At 48.1% G+C, this 27469-nt stretch overlaps 1 protein-coding gene across 3 annotated transcripts; it reads left to right on the top strand.

Annotated features, from left to right (window-relative positions):
• LOC146398959 (uncharacterized) lies at positions 1 to 27432 on the top strand. Of its 3 annotated transcripts, none has more exons than XM_084980903.1 (9): positions 1 to 153; positions 12652 to 12842; positions 13290 to 13314; positions 15515 to 15562; positions 17125 to 17345; positions 18085 to 18109; positions 21157 to 21207; positions 21567 to 21614; positions 26725 to 27432. In XM_084980903.1, the coding sequence occupies exons 1-9, from the start codon at positions 42 to 44 to the stop codon at positions 26742 to 26744; spliced, it is 741 nt and encodes a 246-aa protein (XP_084837029.1). In that variant the 5' UTR covers positions 1 to 41; the 3' UTR covers positions 26745 to 27432. The 3 variants fall into 3 exon arrangements, with proteins under 3 accessions (XP_084837029.1, XP_084837030.1, XP_084837031.1); XM_084980904.1 differs by lacking the exon at positions 1 to 153 and adding an exon at positions 7666 to 7796; XM_084980905.1 differs by lacking the exons at positions 1 to 153; positions 12652 to 12842; positions 13290 to 13314; positions 21567 to 21614 and having other exon boundaries at positions 15394 to 15562.
• The last annotated feature ends 37 nt before the right edge of the window (positions 27433 to 27469 follow it).

Genomic DNA, 27469 nt, shown 5'->3' on the forward strand with positions numbered 1-27469 from the left:
GATAAAACCCTTTGACTCAGTTCCTGTGGTGATTTACTAACATGCCTTTGATGTGCCTGTTGGTCCTAGGTGGAGTGGGGAACACACACATCGTTCCTGTCTTCAAGCAACTTAGGCTCTATTCTGCAGTCAAAACATGGATCCATCCAAAAGGTAAGTCACAAATAATGATGGTGTGTTGTGAATTTCTGCAAGGAGTGGAAGAGCCCACAGAGTTCTCAGCTTAAGACTCAGTTGTCTTCCCAGCTCTCTGAAGTCTTTCCTCACAGCAGCCCAGACAGCCTGTGATGACCTCTGCCCTGACCATTCTCATTCACGTTCATTGGACTGTCCCCAGGTTTAACAGATAAGAACAAGATAGGCCCAGTTACATTGGCATTTCAGATAAACAACAGATACATTTTAAGTATACGGATGCCTCATGCAATATTTGAGACCTACTCAAAAGTATTCCATGTTTCCCTGAAATGCAGATGGATATATACCACATCTTTCTTGGCTCATCCTTCTGTAGATGCTTGGGTTGTTCTCCTGTCCTGGTGATTGTAACTCTGTTGTGATGAAATAGAGGTGCGTATGATCGTCAAGCGAGTGTTTTCGATAAATTGCCAGAAGTGGAATTGCTGGGTCACACTGTAGTTCTGATTTTAATTTTTTGAGCAATCTCATGCTGTTTTCCACTGTGGCTGCACCAGTAATGTTCCTTTTTCTCCGCATGCTCTCCAACATTTATTGCTTGTGTGTGTGTGTGTGTGTGTATTTATAATAACCATTCTCTAAGGGATGAGGTTGAAACATTATTGTGGTTTTGGTTTGTAGTTCCATTAGTGTGGTTGAACCTCTTGTCATAAGCCTGTTGGCCATTTTCTGTTTTCTTTGGAAAATGTCTATTCAGATCCTCTGCCCCAGTTTTTTGTTTGTTTGTTTTTTGTTTGTTTTGTGCCACACCCAAGGCACACAGAAGTTCCCAGGTAAGGGACGGAACCAGCAGCACCCCATGACACCGTAGTAACAATAGCAGATTTTTTGTATTTTTGCCACATTCTTGGGCCGCTCTTGGGGCATATGGAGGTTCCCAGGCTAGGGGTCGAATCAGAGCTCTAGCCGCTGGCCCACACCACAGCCACAGCAACGCCAGATCTGAGCCGTGTCTGCGACCTACACCACAGCTCACAGCAACGCCAGATCCTTAACCCACTGAGCAAGGCCAGGGATCAAACCCACGACCTCATGGTTCCTAGTCAGATCCGTTAACCACTGCGCCACAATGGGAACTCCATTCCGCTGGTTTAATTTTCCCTTTCTATCACTTGCCTTTGAGGTCAGAGCCAAGTGTAAGCAGACAGATGTCCTTGTGCTTACCACCTATGTTTTCTCCTAGACATTGTATGGTTTCATTTCTTCCATTTGAGTCTTTAGTCCATTTTAATTTGGGGATGTGTTGTAAGGTAGGGGTCTCGTTCCATTCCTTGCATGTGCCTGTGCAGTTCTTCCAGCACCATTGATTGAAGAAACTGTCCCTTGTCCATTGTATGCTCTCTGGTCCTTTGTTGGAAATGAATTGTCTGTGTCTGTGTTGGTTTTACTTCTGAGCAGTCAGTGTTGTTTCACTGGTCTGTCTGTTTTGTTTTTGTGCCAGTCCTGATCTGTTTTGTTATCTATAGCTTTGTAGTGTAGTTTGAGATCAGGAAATGTAATCCTTCCAGCGTTGCTGCTCTTTCTCAAGATGGTTGTAGCTGATGGGGATCTATTGTGGTTCCATACAAATTTTAGAAGGGTTTCTCCTAGGTCTGTGCAATGTGCAGTTGGGATTTTGGTGGAGAGTGCATTGAGTCTCTGTTGCTTTTGGTAATCTGGACATTTGAATGATGTGAATTCACTCATAAACATGAAATATCTTTCCATTAATTTGTGCCTTTAATTTCTTTCCTCAACAGCATATAGTTTAGAGTGTACAAGTCTTTACCTTGCCTGGTTAAATTTATCTCTAGGTACTTTATTTTTTTCTTTTACTTTTATTTTATTTATTTTTTTCTATTTATTTATATATTTATTTATTTATTTTGTCTTTTTGCTATCTCTTTGGGCCGCTCCCACGGCATATGGAGGTTCCCAGGCTAGGGGTCGAATCAGAACTGTAGCCACCGGCGTATGCCAGAGCCACAGCAATGCGGGATTTGAGCCGTGGCTGCAACCTACACCACAGCTCATGGCAACGCCAGATCGTTAACCCACTGAGCAAGAGCAGGGACCAAACCTGCAACCTCATGGTTCCTAGTCAGATTCCTTAACCACTGGGCCTTGACGGGAACTCCTAGGTACTTTATTTTTGATGCAATCATAAATATGATTTTTTGGTTTGTTTCTGTTTTAAATCTTCTATGTCTTTGTTTAGTCTTTCTTGTAATGTGTTGATCTTTGCCTCCAGTTTTTGTCTGAGCTCTTGGATCCTCTTCACAATCATTATTCTAAAGTCATTTTGCATGGAGGTGGGTGTGGGGGTTGTCTTGTTCCTTCATCTGGTTCATATTTCTCTGCCTTCTCATTTTGTATGCTTTTTGCATGATCTCCTTTTTGTAGGTTAGAGGTGTGTAGCCTGTCTTGCTTCTAGTGTCTGCCTCCTTGTAGGTGAAATAGAGGAGCTTGTGGCCAGCTTCCTGATGGGAGGGACCTGCCCACTGGTAGGTGGAGCTGAGCCTTGTCCCTCTAGGGGGTGGACCTTTGTCTGTGGGTGTGATGTGGAGCACTTTAGGTACCTGTTTGTTGATCAGTGGGTCTGTGTTCCCAGCCTGTTTGTTGTTTGGCCTGGGGCTTCTCAGCCCTAATTTGTGGGACCAGATTGTTCCAAAAGGGCCACCTCCAGGGGAGCTCATGCCAACAACTATTCCTGGGACCTCTGCCTAGACTGTCCTGCCCTACAGTGTTTCCCAGTCACCCCCTCCTTTCCCAGGAGACCCTCCATGATTGGCCAGGTCATTCTGACCCAGATTCTTCTTGAGTGCCTGCTTAGCCCTGGGACCCAGTGCACATGAAAGCCTGTGTGCACCCTCCAGGAGTGGAGTTTCTGTCTCCCCCAGTCCTGTGGAGCTCTTGCACACAGCCTCACTGGCCTTCAATGTCATGTGTCCCAGGGGCTCCTCCTTCCCGTGCCAGACTCCCTGGCTTAGGCACCTGCTGTGGGGTTCAGAAGTCTCCTGTGGGAAAGCCTCTGAAATAGAGTTCTTTTCCAGTTTGTGGGCTGCCCATGCAGGGGGTATGGGATTACTTCTACCATGAATGAGCACCTCCTGCTGTCTCAGTGTGGCTCCTTATTGCCTTTGGGTGTAGGATATCTTGTTCTTGGTAGTTTCCAGTCTATTTTGTTGATGGTCATTCAGCACATAGTTGTAATTTTGGTGTTTTCATGAGAGGAGGGGAGCTTCAGTCCTCCTACTCTGCCATCTTGTCTATTTCTTTTTTTTTTTTTTTTTTGCCTTTTTATCTGTTCTATGGAGGTTCCCAGGCTAGGGGTCTAATCAGAGCTGTAGCTGTGGGCCTACACCAGAGCCACAGCAATTCAGGATCCTCAACCCACTGAGCGAGGCTAGGGATCGAACCCACAACAGCATGGTCCCTAGTCAGATGCGTTAACAACTGAGCCACAACAGGAACTCCGTGTCTGTTTCTCTTCTTGGGGTTTTGTTTTGTTTTGCTTTGTTTTTAGGGCTGCACTTGCAGCATGTACAAGTTTCCAGGTTAGGGGTTGAATCAGAGCTGTAGCTACCAGCCTACACCACAGCCACATGGGGTCTGAACCACATCTGCAACTACACCACAGCTCATGGAAATACAGGATCCTTCACCCACTGAGCAAGGCCAGGGATTGAACCTGTGTCCTCATGGGTACTGTTGTGTTTTTAAACCATTGAGCCATGACAGAAACGCCTGTTTCTCTTTTTGATGTTTTGTTATTATTGTATAGAAATGCCACTGATATGTACGTTGATTATGTAAACTGAAACATAACTGAATGTATTCATTCAAACATTTTTTTGCTAGAGTATGTAGGATTTTCTATTACAGTATCATGTAATCTGCAAAAAAGACACTTTTACTTTTTTCATTTATGATTCAGATTCCTTTTATTTCTTTTTCTTGTCTAATTGTTAATAGGACTTCAAATCCTATGTGGAATAAAAGGGGCAAGAGTGGGCATCCTTCTCTTGTTCATCATCTTAGAGGAGAAAAAGCATTCAGCTTGTCACAGTTGTGTGGAATGTTAGCTGTAGGTTTGCAGTTGATGGCCTTTATTAAGTTGAGGTCCATTCCCTTTATACTTGCTTTGTTGAAACTTTAACCTAAGTGGATGTAGAAGTTTATCTCATGGGTTTCTTTGCATCTATGGAAATAATCATATGGTTTTTACCCTTTTTGTTTTTCGGTTTTAGTTTTAGGGATGTGCCCACATCATACAGAGGTTCCCAGGTTAGGGGTCTAATCAGAGCTAGAGCTGCAGGCCTATACCACAGCCAAGCAAGTTCTGTTTCCCTTCCCAGATGATGGAAGATTTTAGGCATTATTTCTTCCATTAATTTTTCTGTTCTGTTCTCTTTCTCTTCTTCTGGAACCACCCCTGTAATGCAAATGTTATTCTGCTTGATGGTATCCCATAGGTCCTTTAAAGTAGCCTAATTTTTTAAAAATTCTTTTTTCATTTTGCCTCTCTATCTGATTGAGTTCCATTGTTTTGTCAGGCAGGTCTCTGATTAATTCTCCTTCATCCAGTCTGCTGTCAGATCCCTCGAGTGTGTTTTTCAGTTCATTAATAACTTCTCTTTGGTTCTTTCCCCTGCTTCCCATCTCTTCATTGAAGATCTCTTTGTGTTCATTCCTTCTTCTGAGTTCAGTAAGCATCTTTATGTCCATGACTTCTGACTCTTTCTCAGGTCGATGGCTTATTTCCACTTCATTTTGTTCTTATTCTGTGATTTTGCCTTGTGTTTGTTTTGGTTTTTTTTAGAAAGATATCCCTGTGTTTCATTTTGCCTAATTTTCTGTGTGTGTTTCCACGCATGAGGTCCATTAGCCATCTCTCCCTGTCTTGAAGGAGAGAATATACTTGGGAGCTGTCCTGTAGGGCCCAGAGGCGCCATCCCACTTGGCCACAAGAGCCAGGCACTCAAGGGGTGTCTCCTCTGTGGTCTGTGTGAACCCTCCTGTTGTGGTGGGGGCCCAGCTGTGATTCTCTTTGCTGGACAGTGGGGAAGCACCGGTCTGGGACACAAGGTGCCTAGCTGCGGTGGGTGCGAAGCCCTGATTTTTTCATGTTCTCTCCGCTTGAAAGCCCTTGTGTCCTGATGTTTAATTTGGAACATAGTTCCTCCATTGTTCCAGAGGTGGGTTTTCTCCCATGTGGACTAAGGGGGGCGATCTAGGGCCCTGGTCCTCAGGAAGGCTTTGCAGCCTCTCTGGGTTGCGTTCTTCCCTTTCCCTTGCTTCAGACAGTGTTGTTACAGCCACAGCTGAGCAGCATGTCCACAACTGCCATACTTATACACACACCAGCCCTTGCCAAGCAGAAGTGTGGGAATGGGGTTCCTCTCAGTCAGAAGGAAGGGGAGGCTGTTTCTCAGAGTCCATTTCCCTTCCAGCCATGGAGATGCACCTGCGAATGAGCTCCAGTGCTGAGCAGGTCAATTTCCTTTTCTCAGAGAGTCGGGGGGCTGTGTGTTCATGTTTTCCTCTGTGGGACTGAATATGAAGGTGAAAAATAGGATTTCTTTTTTGTCTTTATGCTATTTCTTTGGGCCACTCCCACAGCATATGGAGGTTCACAGGCTAGGGGTCTCATCAGAGCTGTAGCCCCTGGCCTATGCCAGAGCCACAGCAACATGGGATCCGAGGCGCATCTGCAACCTACACCACAGCTCATGACAACGCCAGATCATTAACCCACTGAGCAAGGCCAGGGACCATACCCACAACCTCATGGTTCCTAGTCGGATTCTTTAACCACTGAGCCATGACGGGAACTCCTGAAGTTTGCTTTTTAAATAAATTTAAGTTAAATATGTGTCCCTTTGAAGAATTCATTCCTACTTACAGCAAAGTATGCCTAAGGGTCATGTTTAAAAACATGTTCCCTGAGAAGGTTTCTACCTGTATAGAATCCAGTAGTAAAGAAAAGAAAAGGAATACCGCCATGAACTACAACATGAGGTAAAATGAGGTAGGATGTATTGTTTGATGAGAACCTCAGTAGTGTATCTTAATTGTGGAATTTCATCCAAAAAAACTGAGCTAAAATTCCCATAAGATTCAACAAATCCATTGCTAGGGCTTCTGATGAAAACGAACATCCTAATTTGAAAAGATAGGAGCAGCTCTGTCCACTGAAGTGTCCCTTAGTCTTTTTCTCTCACATAACTTCTTTTCACAACAGCGAGTGATAATGTGTAGACCAGCCAGGTCATGGCAGCAGCCTGTGTCCACTGAGGGATGAGTCAAGATGATGTGGTGTCCATATGCAGTGCAGTGGTATTCGGCCAGAAAAGAGAGTGACCTCTTGCCATTTGCTGCAGCTTGGGTGAGCCTAGAAAGTATTATGCGGAAGGCCACAGTCAGACAAATCAGGATACTATGTGATGTCCCTGATTTGTGCAGTCTAATACCCAAAACCAATGATCAAACACACCAAAGAGTAACAGACTCATAGATACAGGGAGGAAAAGAGGACTCCATCTCCCTTGTTGTCCTTTCAGAAAAGTGATGCATTTGGTCTCTCAATTTTAGATATTTGGGGAGAATCAGCCATGGCAGAGTTGTCTCTCACAGCCTCCCATACCTTACACCCTCCCTGCTTGGCTTGAAATATTGCAGTGCTCTCAGTTTTCTCCAGGAATTGTCTCATGTTCCATGTGGGCTGGTGCTCAGTTTGCTCTCGAGCCAGATTTCATGACACTGTCCCAGGAACTGGTGTGATGAGGGGTTGAATTTTGAGAAGAATACGTTTAATCCTAGAACTTTGAGTTAGCTAAAGTTTGTTGCTTAGAAAATTATGAGATATGTGGTTTAAGGCAACCCACTGTTGAAAGTAGGGTGAGTCCTTGTTTCCTAACTGTTCAAGGCATAGTAAGTTTTGTACGTATACAATGAAAGGGACACTGTTAATGAAGAACCAGTGGAAAGATAATGAAGTGTACAGATTTTTGCATCCAGAGAAGAATTCTACACACGGTCATTGAGTGAAGACTTTTACAACCTGATGAGCATATGCTTAGTGTGTGGCATTTTACAATTTAATTTCTATAACTACTCCTTTTCTTCTGGACAAATGTTACCTATGGAGTGTAAAAATGTCTGGTGCCTCAACTACCAGAAATGAGTGGAAATGGTATTTCCATCAAAAAATGGGAGCCCTTTTAAATCTCACCATGGTAGGATTTTGCAATTCCCCTAAACGTTGAAGACCCATTATATTTGGGGAAGTCTTTTTCTCTCCAATAATGTCTTTTCAAAACAGAGAGTAATACTGTTTGATTGTAGGATGCAGTTTTTGAAATAAAATGTTGACCCTGTCCAGGGAAACGGCCACTAGGCTATATAGAGCAGGTGGACCCAGAGGGGGCAGAGTTGCCTTCCCTCTGAAAGTTCCAGGCCTCTGACCAGTTTCCACGGCAATGGAATGCTGCCCACGGAGCCTCGTGGTTCAACTGCCAGTCTGTGAGAAGAGACGTGTGTGTTGGCCACAGCTGGGAGGCTCTCCCCTTCACTGCTCAAGTGTCAGACGATGGGCAACCTTAGCTGTTGTTGCGGAGGTATGTTGCTACTGTTCTAAAGGCTGTTTCCTCAGATGGGTGGTTCATTTTGACTAAACATAGTATCTCCATCTTTATCTCCATTGCCACCAGTCTCATCAGTCTCTCAAGCCATAGGTCTGTTATACAGGCTTGCTGTATGACTAAGGTATATCTTAATGCTCCGAGTGAGCCAACTGCCTCAAGTATTTTCCTAAATGTGAGAAAAGACTCGTGTCTCGTGGCAGTTTGAAACACGTTCTCCCGGAGCACAGAGACGGCAAACATGCCCCTCTGCCTTTGTCGAAGCACGAGGCCCTCGCTGTCAGCCCTGCAGTAGACATTCAAAAGAGGGACGTTACAGCGCCACTCTTCTCAGTGTACATGTCGATGTCTTAATGCACATGCTAGCAGTCCAAAGGCAGAGGAATTTCGATGGAGCAAGAAACGGGGATTTTTCAGGTTGGATTTCCCCGGGTTGATGAGGACTAGCCCACTGGCTCTTTGGGTGTTAGCTGGTAGTGTGGTGACAAGGGCCAATGCCAGCAGGTTAGTGGGGTGAACATTGGGTAAGGAAAGGAAGGAAGGTCTCTCTGGTGATCCTCAGAGAGACCCAGGGTGGGGTCTTCAAGCTGAGGTCTGGAGGGGGTCTCTCTAGGAGGAGCACTGTCCCTGCCACTCTCAGGTCTAGAGAAGGATGAGGAGTGTCCAGAGTATAGACTGGGTTTGGGTGACAGAAGACTTGCACTCTGGCCCATTGTCAGCCAGACCTTGGTCAAGGTTGCTCAGACTGGTGCTCTGATGCAACGTCAGTGAGACATGGAGAGTCACAGATTTCCTTTCCTAACCCCTCCCCCCACCAGGCACTCATCCGGATGACCACCTCCCCAGTGAGTCCACAGGACTTGATCATCCAGGTGTGGTCTGCCGCAGGAAAGCTGATTCTTGTTAGAGCCGTCATGTGAACTTGAAGGTGTTTTGATCCCTGAGTCAAATTGGGGATCCAAGCAGACCGCTGTTCACATGAGGTGGTCAGCTGGTCACTGTGAAGGGCTGCCAAGGGAAGATTGGGGGAGGATGGGCCGAGTTGGGGTTTGTCTAGTCCTCCAGAGGAGCTCTTTTTGGATGAATGTTTGTATTTTGGGTTGGGGGTCAGAAGATAGAGGCAAAATGTTGGGTAAAGAATTGGACTGTTCTCCTGGCTCTGATATGTTCTCCAGGATCACCCCAGGACATCTTGGGGGCAGCAGGATTCAACAGAGAGAGAGAGAGAGAGAGAGAGAAAGTGGAGTTCTGGATTCAAGCAAGAGTCCAGGGCATGATCTCAGCCAGCGCCAAGCAGGCTTCAGTGGTTCAGGGGGATGTGTGACCTGAGGGAACCAACTGCACTCTTGTCCCAGATCTGCTCACACATGATTGGCACGACTCTTGAGAAGATGCTCTAAGTTTCAGTGCTGTCCACTGGAAGATAGGGGTTCGAGCCCCTGTTTTGAACCCTCTTCCTCTAAAGTGGCATGATGTGCAGATCAGGGAACGTGACAGGAGACATTCTCCCTGAGCCATAAAGCCCCCTTCCCATGGAAAGGCCTTCTCCTGTTTGGTTCTTCCTCACTCTTTAATTATTGTCTGTATCTGGTCTATTTGGAATGTGGGTCTTTTTCTCTCACCTGTCTTGTGTTATCAAGCAGAGAGTAACACTGTGGTTCTGGGATGCATTTTTTGAGACAACATGTTGACCCTGTACTGCCATCCCTGTCCGTAGAGAGACACATTAGTCTAGACAGAGCAGGTGGGCCCAGGGGGGCAGAGTTGCCTTCCCTCTGAAAGTTCCAGGCCTTGACTGGTTGCCACAGCAATAGGATGATACCCACGGGGTCCTGCGGTCCAACTGCCACTCTGTGAGTGGAGAGGTGTGTGTTGGGCCACAACTGGGAGGCTCTCCCCTTCACCCCTCAAGAGTTGGACGATGGGCAACCTGAGCTGTTGTTGGGGAGGTATGTTGATACTGATCTAAAGGCTGTTCCATCAGATGGCATAGTTTACCCTGAAGGAAAATGTTCTATGATTTTTTTTTTCATTTCCACCATTTCAATTTGTGTACAGAGATGTAAATCTCTTATACAGCCATTTTGTATTACTCTTAAGATTTTTAATTATTTCTTCCTGGTTGGGTGCCTCAGATTTTTTCTTAATTTATAAAATACTATTTCCTATTTCCCATGTACAAACCTTCTCCCATCACACTAACCCTGGTAATACCCTACTCTGCCTTTATTCAGTGCAGAGGGACCCTGATTCCATTCTTCAATACACATGATGGAAATGGGCATTTATAGCTCCACTCTTCTGAATGCACATATTAACGTCTGAAGCCAAATAATTGCAATTTTTTTGGTCCCTTTTGCTATTTCTTGGGCTGCTGCCACGGCATATGGAGGTTCCCAGGCTAGGGGTCGAATCGGAGCTGTAGCCGCCAGCCTACACCAGAGCCACAGCAACTCGGGATCCAATCCATATCTACAACCTACACCACAGCTCAGAGCAATGCCGGATCTTTAACCCACTGAGCAAGGGCAGGGACCAAACCTGCAACCTCATGGTTCCTAGTCGGATTCGTTAACCACTGCTCAACAACGGGAACTCCCAATAATTGCATTTTAAATGTAGAAATTGATTGTAAGGAATGAAACTTGGATTTTCAAGTAGGATTTCCATGGGTTGATGATGATAAGCTCACTGGGTAGTTGGCTGTTCGCTGGTAGTGTGCTGAGAACACACAGTGCTGGTAGGTTCGTGGGGTGACCATTTGGTAACTGAGGGAAGGAGGGTCCGACTGGTGATCCACAGAGGGAGACTTAGGGTCAGGTCTTCAAGCTGAGAGTCTCTAAAGGGTCCCTTTAAGAGGATAGAAGACTATCCCTGCCACTGCAGGGTGTGAAGAAGGATGAGGAGTTTCCAGGGTACAGATTGGGTTTGGGTGAAGAATGACTTGAGCTCCTGCTCATTCTCAGCCAGACCTTGGTCCAGGCTGCAGAGGAGGAGCTCAGACTCCTATTGCTGTACAGCAGCAAGGGGTACAACATTGTCAATCAACAGTATTTTCATCACAACAATTTTTTAAAGAAAATTGTGTGAGACATTGACAGTCAGAGACTTTAATTTACTAAACAGTCAGAGCACTGGCCCAGATGGTCTCCTCCCGAGTGAATTCCCAGGAACCTCTTATCCAGGCATGATCAGCTGAAGGGAAGCTCATTCTTGGCATCCGGTCGAGACTGTTCTGAGCTCTGAGCCATCTTGGGAGTGAAACAGACCCCTAGTCGCTGGAGGTTGTCAGCTGGTTGTCATGAAAGTGTAATGTGATGCAGTGGATGACATGAAGATTTGGGGGAGAATGCCTGGGTTGGAGTATCCACGGAGTCAGGGCAAAGCCTTGGTCCTTCAGAGGGGCTTTGTTTGGAGGAAAATGTTGGATTCAGATCAGGGATTAAAGCATGGAGACAAAGGGCTGGATAAGGGTTTGGACTAATGTCTTGGTTCAGCATCTCCTGCAGGGAAGGCATCAGAGCTTGCCCACTAAAACCTTGGGATGGGAGGACTTGTGGGAGAGTGAGAAGATCTCTTGATTCAAGGGTCCAGGGCATGGTCTTGGCCCTGAGCAGGTGTCCGGCCTTCAGGGTTCAGGGATTTCTGTCCTCAAGGAACCAACTACATTCTTGGCCCACATCCATCCTTCAACATTGCCGTGATTCTTGGCAAGTTAGTCTAAAGTTCAATGCCCTCTACTGTCAAATCAGGCTTACACTCTCTGGGTTGCACCCCCTTCGCCTGCAACCGGGCCACCTTGGGGATGAGAGGAGATGAGGAGAGAGACGCTACATGACCTGGAAAGCTTCCTTCCCATGATGTTCTTCCATACTCTCTTGCTGTGGAGCTATTCAAACCCCCTCTTTTGATCCAACCAGCCCCAAGACTCAAGCTTATGCAGGTAGTCATTCAATGAAACCAATCCCAAATGTTAACAAGAGATCCGTGGATAAACCAAAGGCAGTATGAATCCACATAGGAATAAAATTCTACCGGAGAAAAAATTGTGATTATGTTAAATATGTTGCTACATGGATGATCCAAAATGAAACACACTTTTAACAATAGTGAAGTCAGACAGACACAGGAAAAGAAATATTGAACAATTCAACATATAGGCGGTAAGTAGATTAGGCAGATTGTCAAAGGTGGAAAGTAGAGAGGGATAAGACTTGGCAGCAGGGCTGAAGGGGGAGTCATTCCTGAATGGGTGCAGAGGTCCTATGAGTTATGACGAGAAAGTTTGTTATGGACAGTGGTGCAAAGTACATGGCTTGTGAAGGCATGCCCGACCCCTGAATTTCCTATTGCCAAAGTATTCCAAAGAGAAGCATTATGTATCTAAGAAAAGAAAAGAGGCGAAACATCCCAGAGGATGGCGTGTGAACACAGGAGCACCCTGTGGGAAGAGTAGGGAAGCTGAAATGATCTGCCATTTCAGAAGATGCAGGAATGTGGCTGGAGAGGAAAATGGGCAGGAGGATTCACGAGACTCTGTCATGGCAGCAGAGCCTGCATGCTCGTGTTGGCCATTTCTCAGATGGAGAATATGCCATGGAGAGGTTCCCTTTAGCAAGAGAGGCAGAGGCTCCCTTTTTCAGGTCTTTCAAGGTGCTCTCTGCCGTCCTTCAAAACGTTTACCCGGGAGGATGGGCCAAGAGAAGCTCCATCTGTGCTTCATCCCACCCCCACCCCTTGACTCCCAGCCCATGTCCAGTCAGGTGTGGCACCCAGAGTACCTCCTGATCAGCATCACTGCCTTGCTGACAGTGACTGTGTGTCCCCCTAGAAACCCAGGACAATGTTGTGGGGGCCAGTGGGAGTGAGAAGACCGAGGAGGAGGCCCCAGCCAGGGAAAATGAGGAGGAGGAAGGCTCACCCAATAACAAGGTGGAGGAGGAGGCCACAACAAGTGGAAATAGCGAGGAGGAGTCCACAGCCAGCGACAGGGCCGAGCAAGAAGCCCAGCCTGCCCCCAAGGTAAGCTCACTTTTCCTGATCGGAGATTTAAAAAGGTGCCTCCTTTCTTCTTGGATGTGCCTACTTCAGAAATGGAAATCGGAGAAAGTCCATTATAGAGGATATATGCAGATTCCTATTTGAAGGGATGTTGAGTCAAAGTTTGGTACCAACCAATAACTCCTTGCAAGGGGCATTGGCAAAAGTGACCCTATCAGTTCTGCAGTGTATGGTAGGGAGCATTTTTCTTTGAAGACCAAAATTTTTTTAAAATGAACATGGCAATGAGAGATCTTCCTTGAAAAGCTGGTGCCTTTTCCACAGGTGTCTTTGCTGTCTTCTTTTGGGGAAACGGACTCAACTCTGCCTTCTGTCTGTGTGCCTGCGGTCCGCAACCACAGGAAGACCTGTGGCCACAGTGCAGAGGATGCTGTGACACTCACAGTGTTTTCTTTTCTCTCATCACAGGTGGACGGGATGGACGATGAAAGCCGTAAGTATTCTGGAACCCGGCTCTGCTGAGGAGAAGTCCAGGTGTTGAGGAAGGGCGGGGGGTGCTTTCCTGCCCCTTTGGTTGCAGAGACACCCTGATTCTGGGTTCCTCCTGGGAAAGGGGGTGAAGGATGGGGTGAAAGAGACTGACTTCCCACAAAAGGGCCATCCCAAGTCCTCGGGTCCCTGGAGGAAAGGAGGCTCTTTGTATGGTGGGGGTAGGTGTCCGGGAACATTGGGGGGTGTGTGTGTGAGGGACTGTTGGTGTGATTGTGAACCAGTGTGAGTGGGTGTGTTTTGTGGGGAGTCACTTGTGCCTTAGCACCACATAGCTGTCCAGTTTCTCGTTGAACAGTCTCATGATGACCGCAGGCTAACTGTCCATTCCCTCATTCTCCCTGCACCCGCTGGGAGCAAGGTTTGGGGAAAAGGCTTTCCTTCCTCTGTTGGTCTTTCGTTTCCTCTTTTCTTCCCCCTCTGCTTGGTGCAGACTTTCATGCTGTTGTTTCAAACATGTGCCATGAACTCGAGCCTCTTGAGGTTGTAAGTGTCCCGAGGGAGTGTTGTGAACGCTGTGCTCCCCCCGCACCTCCTGCCCACTCGGGGCAGCCACCCTTCCAGCCTCTGCTCAGGAGTGGTCTTTCAGACACCTCATGTGCATGACATCAGAGAGTCTTTGTCCTTCTGTGTCTGACTGGCTTCACTTGAAGTGATGTCCTCCAGCGAGTTCCTGTTGAGGCTCAGAGCTCATGAACCTGACCAGTACCTATGAGGACACGGGTTCGACCCTTGGCCTTGCTCAGTGGGTTAAGGATCTGACTTTTCCCTGAGCCACGGTGTAGGTTGCAGACATGGCTCAGATCCCAAGTTGCTGTTGCTGTAGCATAGGCAAGCAGCTGTAGCTCTGATTCAGCTCCTAGCCTAGGAACCTCCAAATGCCTCAAGCGAGGCCCTAAAAAGACCAAAAGAAATGATACTGAGAGTTTGATATGTGTTGTAGTGTACCTGCTGTTTTTTCATGTAGTATGAAATGTCAATGATACTCCGTCTTCCAATCTATTTTTTTCTTATTTTTCTGTATTTTTCAGGCCTTGCTCATGACATAATGAAGTTCCCAGGTGAGGGGTCAAATCTGAGCTATTTATGCCAAACTACACCAGAGCCACATCCACACCTACAGCACACGTCTGTGACCTACACCACAGCTCAAATCAACACTGGACCCTTAACCCACTGAGTGAAGCCAGGGATTGAACCTGCTTCATCGTGGATATTAGTTGGGTTCATTCCTGATGAGCCACAATGGGCACTCCTTCTTCCCCTCTGTGAACATGGAATGTCATTTGAATTCTTTGTGACTTATTCAATTCTTTCAGCAATGTTTTGTAGTTTTCATTGTAAAAGTTGTTTCCTTTCTTAGAGCCCTGAGCCTGCTTTCCAGCTACTCCAGCAGCACCATGAGAAGGACGGGCTCGTGAAAACATTGGCGTGTCCCTCACTGCCTCTGCACTGAGCTCTGATTATGGCAGCACAGGTGTTGTGGGCCATACACAGCACCTCTGCTTACCCGTGGGTTCTGCTAGGAATTGGTCTAGAATGTCACCGTTGCCATCTCTCTTTGGGTGTCTGCAGGGCCTCCCAGAATTCCTGGAACAGGTTCATGAGCACAGGAGATACATACAGATGAATGATCAGGTCAGACCAGCCAACTGGTCTGCAGTAAAGCATGTCCGGGGAGGGGAGGTCATATCTTGCTCATCTTTGAATCTCCACCCTGAACACGATGCCTGGTGTGGCAGTCACTGGCAGATCACCTCTTTATACTTCATGGAATTCTGTAATAAATAGTGCAATCCATTCATATAAAACACAGCACCGTTCAATTGCTTACTCAGCTATCCCCTTTTCAGTGTGTGTAGAGGTGGAATTTCAGGTGTGTCAGTTTAGAGGTAGGAGCTATAAAGGGCCATAGAAGGAAGAAGTTGAAAGGTCATTCCTTCAGCACGTTGCTGTCCTTCGAATGTTGGCATCTGTGCTCACCTTGTGTGGAAGGGTCTCAGTCCATGGAGCAGAGGGAAGGTCTGGGAGCCTGGAGGAAAAACCAGGGTGATGCTCTGTAACCTGCAGTCACCTCAGGGAAGCAGGAGGAATGGGAGGGTCACTCTTTCTAACTCAGTTCCCCGCGTGGTGTGTTTCTACAGAGTCAGTGGTGGAGAGCATGAGCAGCCGCCAGGATGAGGAGGCTGCAGGTAGGGAAGAGCACGCAGCTGGGATCCAGTGGGAGAGGGTTCCTGGGAGCACCTGGGTTCCGCCTGCTGCCGGGAGAGGGAGGAAGTGGGGGATAGGACTTGGCGGGTGGGTGGGTGGGTGGCCTAATGAGTGGCACTCTGCTGTGGTGTTTTCCCCTGTGAAATCGATACCACGAAGAAGACTTGGGTCCCTGGTCTTTGTTGTGCTGTGTTTGTATTCCTCTCTCCTTTTCTTTGAGAGGGAGAATCGATTTTCCCTCCCAAAGCTGCTCCTTCCTGCTTTGGTCTCTGCCCGTTGTGCAAGTTTGCTTTGTGATTGGCACCGTGAGGGCCCAGTGCACAAGAGCTGTTGACTTGGTTTCCTTTATTGGCCTTGAGGGACCTGAAGTGGTGGCACCTGAAGTGGTGGCACCTTGACCCTGGAGACCAAGTTGGTCGAGTGAGTGTCAGGTGGTGGGTGAGAAGGCAGCTCTCTGGCTCTGCATGTTTGGGATTTCTGGCCTCCCTGTCCTATTGTGTCCTCACGGTGTGTCCTGAGGGAAGGGATGTTCGCAGAGTTGGATGAGTTAAAGAAGGCATACTTGGAGTTCCAGTGGTTAAGGAATCCAACTAGGAACCATGAGATTGCGGGTACGATCGCTGGCCTCACTCAATGAGTTAAGGATCCAGTAATGCCGTGAGCTGTGGTGTAGGTGGCAGATGCAGCTGGGATCCTGCCTTGCTGTGGCTCTGACATAAAATGGCAGCTACGGCTCCTATTAGACCCCTAGCCTGGGAACCTCCATATGGCATGTGTGTGGCCCTAAAAAGGAACAAGTATCAATAGAAAAAAAAATAGAGAAATCAGGCAGCACAGAGAAGGAAATATCGTGCAACTCAACATATAGGCGGTAACCAGACTCGGCAGAGTGTCAGAGATGGGAAGTAGAAATGGCCAAGACCTGGCAGCAGGGCTGAAGGGGGAGTCATTCCTGAATGGGTGCAGAGGTCCTATGAGTTATGATGAGAAAAGTTGTTATGGACAGTGGTGCAAAGTACATAGCATTGGGAAGGCCTGCTCTCCCCGTGAGTTTCCTATTGCCAAAGTATTCCAAAGAGAAGCATTATGTATCTAAGAAAAGAAAAGAGGCGAAACATCCCAGAGGATGGCGTGTGAACACAGGAGCACCCTGTGGGAAGAGTAGGGAAGCTGAAATGATCTCCTGCCCTTTCAGAAGATGGAGGAATGTGGCTGGAGAGGAAAATGGGCAGGAGGATTCACGAGACTCTGTCATGGCAGCAGAGCCTGCATGCTTGTGTTGGCCATTTCTCAGATGGAGAATATGCCACGGAGAGGTTCCCTTTAGCAAGAGAGGCAGAGGCTCCCTTTTTCAGGTCTTTCAAGGTGCTCTCTGCCGTCCTTCAAAACGTTTACCTGGGAGGATGGGCCAAGAGAAGCTCCATCCGTGCTTCATCCCACCCCCACCCCTTGACTCCCAGCCCATGTCCAGTCAGGTGAGGTGCCCAGAGTACCTCCTGAGCAGCACCACCGCCTTGCTGACAGTGACTGTGTGTCCCCCTAGCAACCCTCGATGATGTTGTGGAGGCCGGCGGGAGTGAGAAGACCGAGGAGGAGGCCCTGGCTGGGGCAAATGAGGAGGAGGTGGGGCCGGGAACTGAGAAGGTGCAGGAGGAGGCTGCCTGCATTGACGAGGCAGAGGAGGAGGCGGGCCCATCCCTTGAAAATGACGAGGAGTCCCCAGCCAGCGACCTGGTTGAGCAGGACGACCAGCTTGCCCCCAAGGTAAGCTCACCTTTCTTGATCGGAGATTTAAAAAGGTGCCTCCTTTCTTCTTGGATGTGCCTACTTCGGAAAAGGAAATCTGAGCAAGTCCATTATAGAGGATATATGCACATTCCTCTGTGGAGGAATGTTGAGTCAAAGTTTGATACCAACCAATAACTCCTTCCAAGGGGCATTGGCAAAAGGGACCACATCAGTTCCCAAGTGTACATAGGGAGCATTTGTCTTTGAAGAAGCCTGAATGTTTTGTTTTGTTTTGTTTTGTTTTGTTGTCTTTTTGCCTTTTCTAGGGCCACTCCTGTGGCATATGGAGGTTCCCAGGCTCAGGGTCAAACCGGAGCTGTAGCCACCGGCCTGCGCCAGAGCCACAGCAATGCGGGATCTGAGCAACGTCTGCAGCCTACACCTCAGCTCACAGCAATGCCGGATCCTTAACCCACTGAGCAAGGCCAGGGATCAAACCCGCAACCTCATGGTTCCTGGTCGGATTCGTTAACCACTGCGCCACGACGGGAACTCCAAAGAAGCCTGAATGTTTTTTAAATGAACGTGGACTTGGGAGGTCTTCCATGAAAAGCTGGTGCCTTTTCCACAGGTGTCTTTGCTGTCTTCTTTTGGGGAAACGGACTCAACTCTGCCTTCTGTCTGTGTGCCTGCGGTCCGCAACCACAGGAAGACCTGTGGCCACAGTGCAGAGGATGCTGTGACACTCACAGTGTTTTCTTTTCTCTCATCACAGGTGGACGGGATGGACGATGAAAGCCGTAAGTATTCTGGAACCCGGCTCTGCTGAGGAGAAGTCCAGGTGTTGAGGAAGGGCGGGGGGTGCTTTCCTGCCCCTTTGGTTGCAGAGACACCCTGATTCTGGGTTCCTCCTGGGAAAGGGGGTGAAGGATGGGGTGAAAGAGACTGACTTCCCACAAAAGGGCCATCCCAAGTCCTCGGGTCCCTGGAGGAAAGGAGGCTCTTTGTATGGTGGGGGTAGGTGTTGAGGAATATTGGGGGGTGTGCGTGTGAAGGCCTGTTGGTGTGATTGTGAACCAGTGTGAGTGGGTGTGTTTTGTGGGGAGTCACTTGTGCCTTAGCACCACATAGCTGTCCAGTTTCTCGTTGAACAGTCTCATGATGACTGCAGGCTAACTGTCCATTCCCTCATTCTCCCTGCACCCGCTGGGAGCAAGGTTTGGGAAAAGGCTTTCCTTCCTCTGTTGGTCTTTCGTTTCCTCTTTTCTTCCCCCTCTGCTTGGTGCGGACTTTCATGCTGTTGTTTCAAACATGTGCCATGAACTCGAGCCTCTTGAGGTTGTAAGTGTCCCGAGGGAGTGTTGTGAACGCTGTGCTCCCCCCGCACCTCCTGCCCACTCGGGGCAGCCACCCTTCCAGCCTCTGCTCAGGAGTGGTCTTTCAGACACCTCATGTGCATGACATCAGAGAGTCTTTGTCCTTCTGTGTCTGACTGGCTTCACTTGAAGTGATGTCCTCCAGCGAGTTCCTGTTGAGGCTCAGAGCTCATGAACCTGACCAGTACCTATGAGGACACGGGTTCGACCCTTGGCCTTGCTCAGTGGGTGAAGAATCCCGCATTGCGGTGAGCTGCGGCAGAGGTCCCAGACGCGGCTGGTATCCAGCTTGGCTGTGGCTGTGGTGTCGGCCGGTGGCCACAGCTCTGATTTGCCGCCTCGCCTGGGAATTTCCATCTGCTGCAGGGGCAGCCCTCAAGCCCAAAAGTGAATCAGTCAATAATGTTCTCGAGTTCTCTGTGCATTGCTGCAAGGGGTAGGGTTTCCTTCTTCTGTGACAACGGAATACCTTGCTATGGTCTGTATCCACCCCGTTGTCTTTCTCAGTCTGTGTGCCCGTGGACACTGGGGCTCTGTTTCTGTTGGGCTCTTGTGTATGGCGCTGCCGTGATCCTGGGATGGCAGGTCTCTTTACCCGACACTGATGGTTCTTCCTTTACATGGCCATGCAGCAGTGGGATTGCAGGGTCCTGCCGTGGTATTTCCCGTCCTGGCTGGCCCCGTTGACATTCCCTGCTACAGTGTCCAGAAGTCCCAGGCAGTCACATCTTCCCAAACATCTGTTCAGGTTTGAAAACACTCCGTGTCCTACCAGGTGGGAGGTGATACCTCGTGGTGCCTTTGCTTTGCCTTTCCATTGTGATAGGCGACTTTGGGAAACATGCCCTCTGTGTGCTGCTCTCTGTGGTCTTCTTGGACGGTGGGTCTCTCCCAGGCTTCCACTCATCTACAACTGAGGTATTTGCCTTTTGATTCAATTGATTTGTAGTTGTTTCCCATATATTCCAAATATGAGCCCCTGTTTCAAATATAAGATTTACAAATATCCTCTTCTGTAGGTTGTCTTTCCATTCAGTGGATTGTTAGACACTGTCCTTTCTGTTTGTTTCTATTTTAATGGAGGTACAGTGTTGTTTCACTCTCTGCTCTGGAGCGACATTCCCCAGTCGTGTGTGTCCATTAACGTATGTTCCTTTTTTGATATTATTGCCGTCTGAGATCAGGTCGATTTCAGGAGATTGGATCTCGTTCTCCGTGTGCTGCAACAGGAGGACCTTGTTGTCTCTCCATTCTCAATGCCGTAGTTGGCATCAACTGCCCCCAAACTCCCAGTCCGTGCCCTTCACAACCACAAGTCTGTTCTCTGCATCCGTGGGTTCTGTGGACAGGTTCCTTTGTGCCGTGCTTTAGATTCCACCTCTAAGTGAGATCAGGTGGTATCCGTCTTTCTCTTTGTCACGTACTTCACTTTGCACGAGAATCTCTCGATCCATCCCTATTGTTTTGAGTGGCATTGGTTTCTTCTTCGATTTTCTGGCTGAGTCGTGAATTCCGTCATCTATGTGGACCACATCGTCATGAGCCATTCGTCTGTCTGTGGACATGAGGTGGCTTCCCTGTCTTGGCTGTTGTGAACAGTGCTGCCATAAACATAGAGGGGCATATGTCTTTTTCCTGGATACATTTGTCCTGATATTTCCCAGGGTGCTCGGCTTGCTAGGTCGCATGCCGTGCTGTGTTCAGTTTTCGCAGGACCCTCCATGGTGTCTTCCATAGTGGTTGTACCAGTGTACGTTCGCATCGGCAATGCTGGGGCGGGGGAGCCTTTTCTCCACCCGTATCTGCGACCGACACCAGAGCTCTCGGCAACGCTGGATCCTTAACCCCCTCAGCAAGGCCAGGGATCAACCCCGCAAGCTCGTGGTTCCTAGTCGGATTCGTTTCCGCTGTGCCCTGACGGGAACTCCTGGGTGGTTTCTTTGCTGTTGTTGTTGTGGAGGTGTATGAGTTTTCTTTATATATGTTTTGGAGGTGAACCTCACGGGCAGTGGTCCCTTTCTCCTCAGTGTTTCTGTAGAGCTGCTGTCCACAGTGTGCCAGCCACTGGCCAGAAGGAGCCATTTCTGCTTAATTGAGTTCAGTCAGTAGTTAGGTCTGCCTCTTGCAGTGAACAGAATAAAGCAGCCTATGGTTCACTCCCAGGGGCCACCACACAAGTGTGTCCATGCAGCTGGAATTTCAGGTGTGTCACCCTGGAGCTGAGGCCTCCAGATGGACTCGTAGAAGGGATATGTGTAAGGCTCCATCCCTCATCAGCCCACGATCTCTGAAGGTTTGCCACTGTGGCCAATGTTTTATGGAAGCTTCTGAGGCCGTAGAGCAGAGGGAAGATCTGAGCACACGGAGGACAAGCCATGGTGGTGCTGTGTGGCCGCAAACAACCCTAAGTAGGGGATACTTGTGGGGGACAGGCTCTAACACCTTGATTCCTTATGTCTGTGTCTCTGCAGTATGTTTCATGGAGAGTCTGAGTGACAGCAACCATGATGAAAGTAACACAGGTAAGAACAGCTCTCAGGTAGGAGCCAATGGGAGAGGGTTCCCGGGACACTTGGGTGACGCCTGCTGCTTGGAGTGTGGGGCAGGTGAGTCTGAAACTTAAAAACAGAAAGAAATTGATGTAAAGATGTTCACCGCCTACTTTAATAAGGAGAGGGAGCAGATATGAGATGCCTGAATGTTGGCATCTGTGCTCAGCTTGTGTGGAAGGGTCTCAGTCCATGGAGCAGAGGGAAGGTCTGGGCACCTGGAAGAAAAACCAGGGTGATGCTCTGTACCCATAGTCACCTCAGGGAAGCCGGAGAAACGGGAGGGCCACTCTTTCTAACTCCTTGATTCCCCTGATGGTGTGTTTCTACAGAGTCAGTGGTGGAGAGCATGAGCAGCCGCCAGGATGAGGAGGCTGCAGGTAGGGAAGAGCACGCAGCTGGGATCCAGTGGGAGAGGGTTCCTGGGAGCACCTGGGTTCCGCCTGCTGCCGGGAGAGGGAGGAAGTGGGGGATAGGACTTGGCGGGTGGGTGGGTGGGTGGCCTAATGAGTGGCACTCTGCTGTGGTGTTTTCCCCTGTGAAATCGATACCACGAAGAAGACTTGGGTCCCTGGTCTTTGTTGTGCTGTGTTTGTATTCCTCTCTCCTGTTCTTTGAGAGGGAGAATCGATTTTCCCTCCCAAAGCTGCTCCTTCCTGCTTTGGTCTCTGCCCGTTGTGCAAGTTTGCTTTGTGATTGGCACCGTGAGGGCCCAGTGCACAAGAGCTGTTGACTTGGTTTCCTTTATTGGCCTTGAGGGACCTGAAGTGGTGGCACCTGAAGTGGTGGCACCTTGACCCTGGAGACCAAGTTGGTCGAGTGAGTGTCAGGTGGTGGGTGAGAAGGCAGCTCTCTGGCTCTGCATGTTTGGGATTTCTGGCCTCCCTGTCCTATTGTGTCCTCACGGTGTGTCCTGAGGGAAGGGATGTTCACAGAGTTGGATGAGTTAAAGGAGGCATACTTGGAGTTCCAGTGGTTAAGGAATCCAACTAGGAACCATGAGATTGTGGGTTCGATCCCTTGCCTCACTCGGTGTCTTGAATATCCAGCATTCTTGTGAGCTATGGTGTTTGTCGCAGATTCAGCTTGCATCCTGTATTTCGTGGCTGTGGTTTCGACTGGCAGCTGCAGCTCCCATTTTGTCCCTATCCTGGGAACCTCCATATCCTGTCAGAGTTGCCCTAGAATATGGAAAAAGACAAAAATAGTATAAAATAAAATAAAGGAGAAGTCATCTGGGGTTGCTGCATAGGATCCAGTACCCTTGAGTCCTGTCCACCTGCACAGCTGACCCCAGGCTGCTGTCATGACTCTCCTCCCCTCTGGGAGAGGTCCATGTCCAGCTGCCCAAAGAGACCACCCCTGGCCAGCAGGAATTTGGGGGACTGTGTGTAGGAGCTGCTGGCCTTGCTTCAGACACTTTCTCTCCTGGCCCTGTGACCTCATCTCCTGGGATTGACCATGTCCTAGACAGAGCCTCTGGCAGCAGGACCAGGTGGTCACAGCTCCTGTTGGATCCCCCTCTTCCCATCAGACTGCTATCCCCTGATCCCCAAATCCCAGTCATGTTGACCCTGTGTCCCTTCCTAGCCTGGCCCTGGTCTCCTCCCTCACAGGTCCCCGAGGCTCAGGCCAAATGGAGGCAGGTGGTGAGCATTCACATCGGGTCTGTACTGAACCAATCTCAGCCTGAGAGAAGTGACACAGGGTCCTTTCCCTCTGAGTTTGTGTCAGCCTCTCTAAGGCCTCCCTCATGTCGGGGCTCCAGAAAACAATCAAGATGAAGGCATCTATCCCTCAGTGCTCATGTACGAAGAGTGGCTCACCTGGCCCAGCCCTGCATCCTTGTGGATGCTTAGTGCTCCTGGCATCACACAGAAGACACGGCAGGATCCCAACCTGAGTGGGAATTTCCAGGGTCTGGGTCTTCCCTCAGTCTCTGTAAGGCCCAGGGATGGCCTGGGCCAACCCATGGCACCCATTCTCAAACTGAGGTTGGAACTTCTGTAAATTCTTTGACATAGATGACGAGTTCAAATGCAGCAACCCCTGAGGCAATTCAATTCTGTGTTCTCTTGGGAAAAGTGAAAGGCTAGGATTCAAATTTGTTGTATTCCTTTCAGTGACTTTTCACTGTGTCATCTAATAACATGAATGTAACTTGTTTTAGTACACTTTCAAAAGCATTGTCCTCTCAGAGTTCCTGCTGTGGCTCAGTGGGTTAAAAACAGGACATGGTGTCCATGAAGATGCAGGTTCAATCCCTGGCCTCACTCAGTCAGTTGAAGAATCTGGCATTGCTGCAAGCTGTGGCATACATTGCAAAGGCGATTCAAATCCCACCTTGTGGCATCTGTTTTAGGCCTGCAGAGGCAGCTTGTCCCTGGCCCCTAGCCCATGAGCGTCCATATGCTGCAGGTGTGGCTGAAAAAAGAAAAAGAGAATTCCTTTCTTCTATATACTTTTCATGCAGCAATAGAATAAAAAGATAAATTTACATTTCTACTACCACATCTTCATGATTTTTTGAAACTCTTAATACTGAAAAATATTTATTGAATTTCTTTCGCTATAGATTATTTACTGTATTGTGTTAGTTTCAGGTGTACAGCTTCAAATTCTTTTTCTTTACAGGTTATGAGAAGATATTGCATAGAGTTCCATGTGCTACACAGTGAATCCTTGTTGCTTCTCTATTAATCTCACACTCCCAATTGATCCCTTCCCTTCCCTTCCCTTTCCCCTTTGCTAATGGAAGTTTGCTTCCCATGTCTGTGCGTTGTTTCAGTTTTGTAAAAAAGCTGGATTGTAGTCATGTTTCAGATTCAGCATAGAAGTGTTAGAACTTTCATCTTTGTCTAACTTACTTCACGTGGTATGATAATCTCCAGGTCTGTCCATGTTGCTGAAAATTGCATGGCTTCATTCTTTCTTATGGCTGAGTGTGACTCCTATATATACATGAAGTATTTTTTGAAGAAGTGAGGTATTTTTGTACCTATTTCTGCTGTACAGCAAAGGGACCCAGTCACACCTATTTATACATTATTTTTCTCTTCTTATGTTCCATTGTGTTCTCTCCAAAGAGACTGAATACAGTTCCCTGTGCTACAGCGTAGGGCCTCATTGCTTATCCATCCTAAATGTAAGCGTTTGCATCGACCAACCCCAAATTCCCAGTCCATCCCACTTCCTCTCCCCTCCCCCTTGGCTCCCCACACGTCTGTCCTCTAGATCTGTGAGTCTGTTTCTGTTCTGGAGATATGTTCCTTTGTGCCCTATCTTGGCTTCTGCATGGAAGTGATGTCATGTGGTATTTGTCATTGTCTTTCTGACTTGTGCCACAGACCATGATAACTTTGGTGGCATCGCTGTTGCTGCCAATGGCATTGTTTCTTTCTTGTACAAAGCTGAGTGGTACGACATTGTATATGTGTACCCCATCGTCTTCATCCATCCATCTGTCGTTGGACATTTAGATTGCTCCCATGCCTTGGCTCTTGTGAATTGTGCCATGAACATACAGGGGCATGTGTTTTTTGAGGGGGGGTTGGTTTTTTTTTTTGTTTGTTTTTCATTTTTTTTGTGTTTTTACCACTTCTTGGGCCGCTCCCGTGGAATATGGAGGTTCCCAGGCTAGGGGTCAAATCGGATCTGGAGCTGCTGGCCTACACCACAGCCACAGCAATGCGGGATCCGAGCTGTGTCTGCAAACTACACCACAGCTCATGGCAACGCCGGATCCTTAACCCACTGAGCAAGGCCATGGATTGAACCCGCAACCTCATGGTTCCTAGTCAGATTCGTTAACCACTGAGCCACGATGGGAACTCCACAGGAGCATGTGTCTTTTTGAGTGAAAGTTTTGTCTGGGTAGATGCCCAGGTGTGGGATCGCTGGATCATATAGGGTAGTACTGTATTGACTGAGGAACCCCCATACTCTTTTCCAGAGTGGTCACACTGATTTCCACTGCCACCAACAGTGTAGGAGGGTTCCCCTTTCTCCACACCCCCTCCAGCATTTGTTATCTATCAACTTCTTAATGACGGCCATTCTAACAGGTGTGGGGTGGTCCCTCGCTGCAGTTTTGATGTGTAGTCCCCTCGTACCAAGCAAGGTTGAGCATCTCTTCATGTGCCTATTGGCCATCCCTAAGCCTCATCTGGAGAAATGTCTCTTTAGGTCTTCCGGCTCTTTTTGCATTGAGTTGTTTGGTTTTTGTGGTGGTGGTTGAGTTGTATGTGTTGTTTCTCTATTTTGAAGGTAAAGCCATTGGTGGGTGAATCATGTACAAATATTCTCTCCTAGAATAGATTTACAAGGAGATCCTGCTGAATAGCATTGAGAACTATGTCTAGATACTCATGTTGCAACAGAAGAAAGGGTGGGGGAAAAACTGTAATTGCAATGTATACATGTAAGGATAACCTGACCCCCTTGCTGTACAGTGGGAAAATAAAAAAAAAATATTCTCTCCCATTCTGTGGAGTTTTTCTTTTTTAAAAAAAGGTCTCCTTTGCTGTGCAAACGCTTTTGAGCTTAATTAGTTCCTACTGATTTAGTTGTGTTTTTATTGTCATTATTCTAGGAGGCATATCAAACAAGATCTTGATGCGATTTATGTCCAAGAGCATTCTGCCTGTTGTTCTCTAGGGGTTTTCTAGTATCTGGCCTTACATGGAGGTCGCCCAGCCATTTGGAGTTTATTTCTGTGTATGGTGTTAGTGAATGTTCTCACTGCACTTTTGACAGGTACCTGTCCGGTTTTCCCAGCACCACTGATGGAAGACACTGTCTTTCCTCCAGTGTATGTTCTTGCCTCCTTTGCCATAGAGCAGTTGACCCTTGGTGCTTGGGTTTATTTCTGGGCTTTCTGACTGATCAGTGTTGCTGCTTTTTCGCCAGGATCATAGAGTTGAATGACTGTAGCTTTGTAGTATAGTCTGAATACAGGAAGACTGATTTCTCCACTTCTTCCCCCCCCCCTTGAAAAGCACAAGCGAGAATGGCCAGGAGGTAGAAAGCATTCTCAGGGTAAAAGGAGGTCTTCAGGCCTCTGTCCATTTCTGCCACGCAGGTCTCATGGTTAGTGGTATAAAGTATGGGCTGAAGGGGCTGGTTACCCCTTCCCTTGGGTTATCAGATGTCCTGCTCCTCCCAGGGCCCCACTGGGAGGGACTACATCCTTGTCTCCCGGAGCCTCCCCTTTCCGCTGCATCTGTTTCACTGTGCAGGGATCAGTCCCTTGAAGGCTGCCCAGCCCAATGCACAGGGAACTCGCTCCTGGAGGACAATTGTATTCCCTCTTTGCTAACAGAAAACCTCCTCAGCTAAGCACAGCATAGACGGCAGTGCCACGGGGATCTGAGCCCTGGGGAGTTCCAGGCCCTGAGGAGCCTGACGGACCCACACATCCACCCAGGGGAGCCCTCCTTCCATCTGACTCTGCACCTCCTCGGTGATGGCATCCCTGTGTTTGTGTTGCAGACTCCTCTGGGACACCTTGAAGCCTCAGCCTGGGACTGGAAGAGTCCAAAAGTTTCCATCGTGACCAGGATACAAGATTGACCTCACTCTTCATCTATTACGAGCCAACTTTAGTATAAGCTTAGTTCTTTATTGTCTAGATTTAGTATTAAGTTCTGATACATGTTTACTACTTGGTATATAAGATTTTGGTAGAATGTAAGATTGTGTATTAAATAATTGTTACCTATCCATTTGCTTTTTTTAAAACTAGTTTTCGATAAAATAAACACAGGTATAGGAAAGCCCCCTTAAGCAGAGGTAGAACTTAATGCACTGGAGTCAGGCAGTCACCCTAGTGTCCACCCCCTGTCCTGTCACCCGCATCAGTCCTGACTGAAGAAGGGGACTGTGGATTTAGTCCTGACCAACTGCCCTCAAGCCAGTTTCTTTCCAAGGATTCTGTGGCCTCATGTCGGTTTGTACCTTTGACCATGGGAACTCTGTCACGCTCCCTCTTTCAGGATGACATGGTTGGCCGAGCCTTGCATGCCCAGACCCTGGCTGCTGGAACATCCATATCTCACCTTTTCCCTCCTCATGTCTCTGACATGTTTCTTTATATCCCATGCCTGGAGTTGGTATTTTTAAAACATGTAGAGTGACACCGAATGAGACACAGATAAAAACTGTAAAAGTAATTTTAATAAAGTACACTTTGATTGCAAAGCAAGTGTGTTTTGTGTTAATGGATCCCTTGGGAGGA

The sequence above is a fragment of the Sus scrofa genome, chromosome 10 (genome assembly GCF_054392235.1).
Source record: "Sus scrofa isolate SSC_HxYL_T2T_F1_AM1 chromosome 10, Sscrofa_HxYL_maternal_Yorkshire_Landrace_v2.0, whole genome shotgun sequence".
Taxonomy (NCBI): Eukaryota; Metazoa; Chordata; class Mammalia; order Artiodactyla; family Suidae; genus Sus; species Sus scrofa.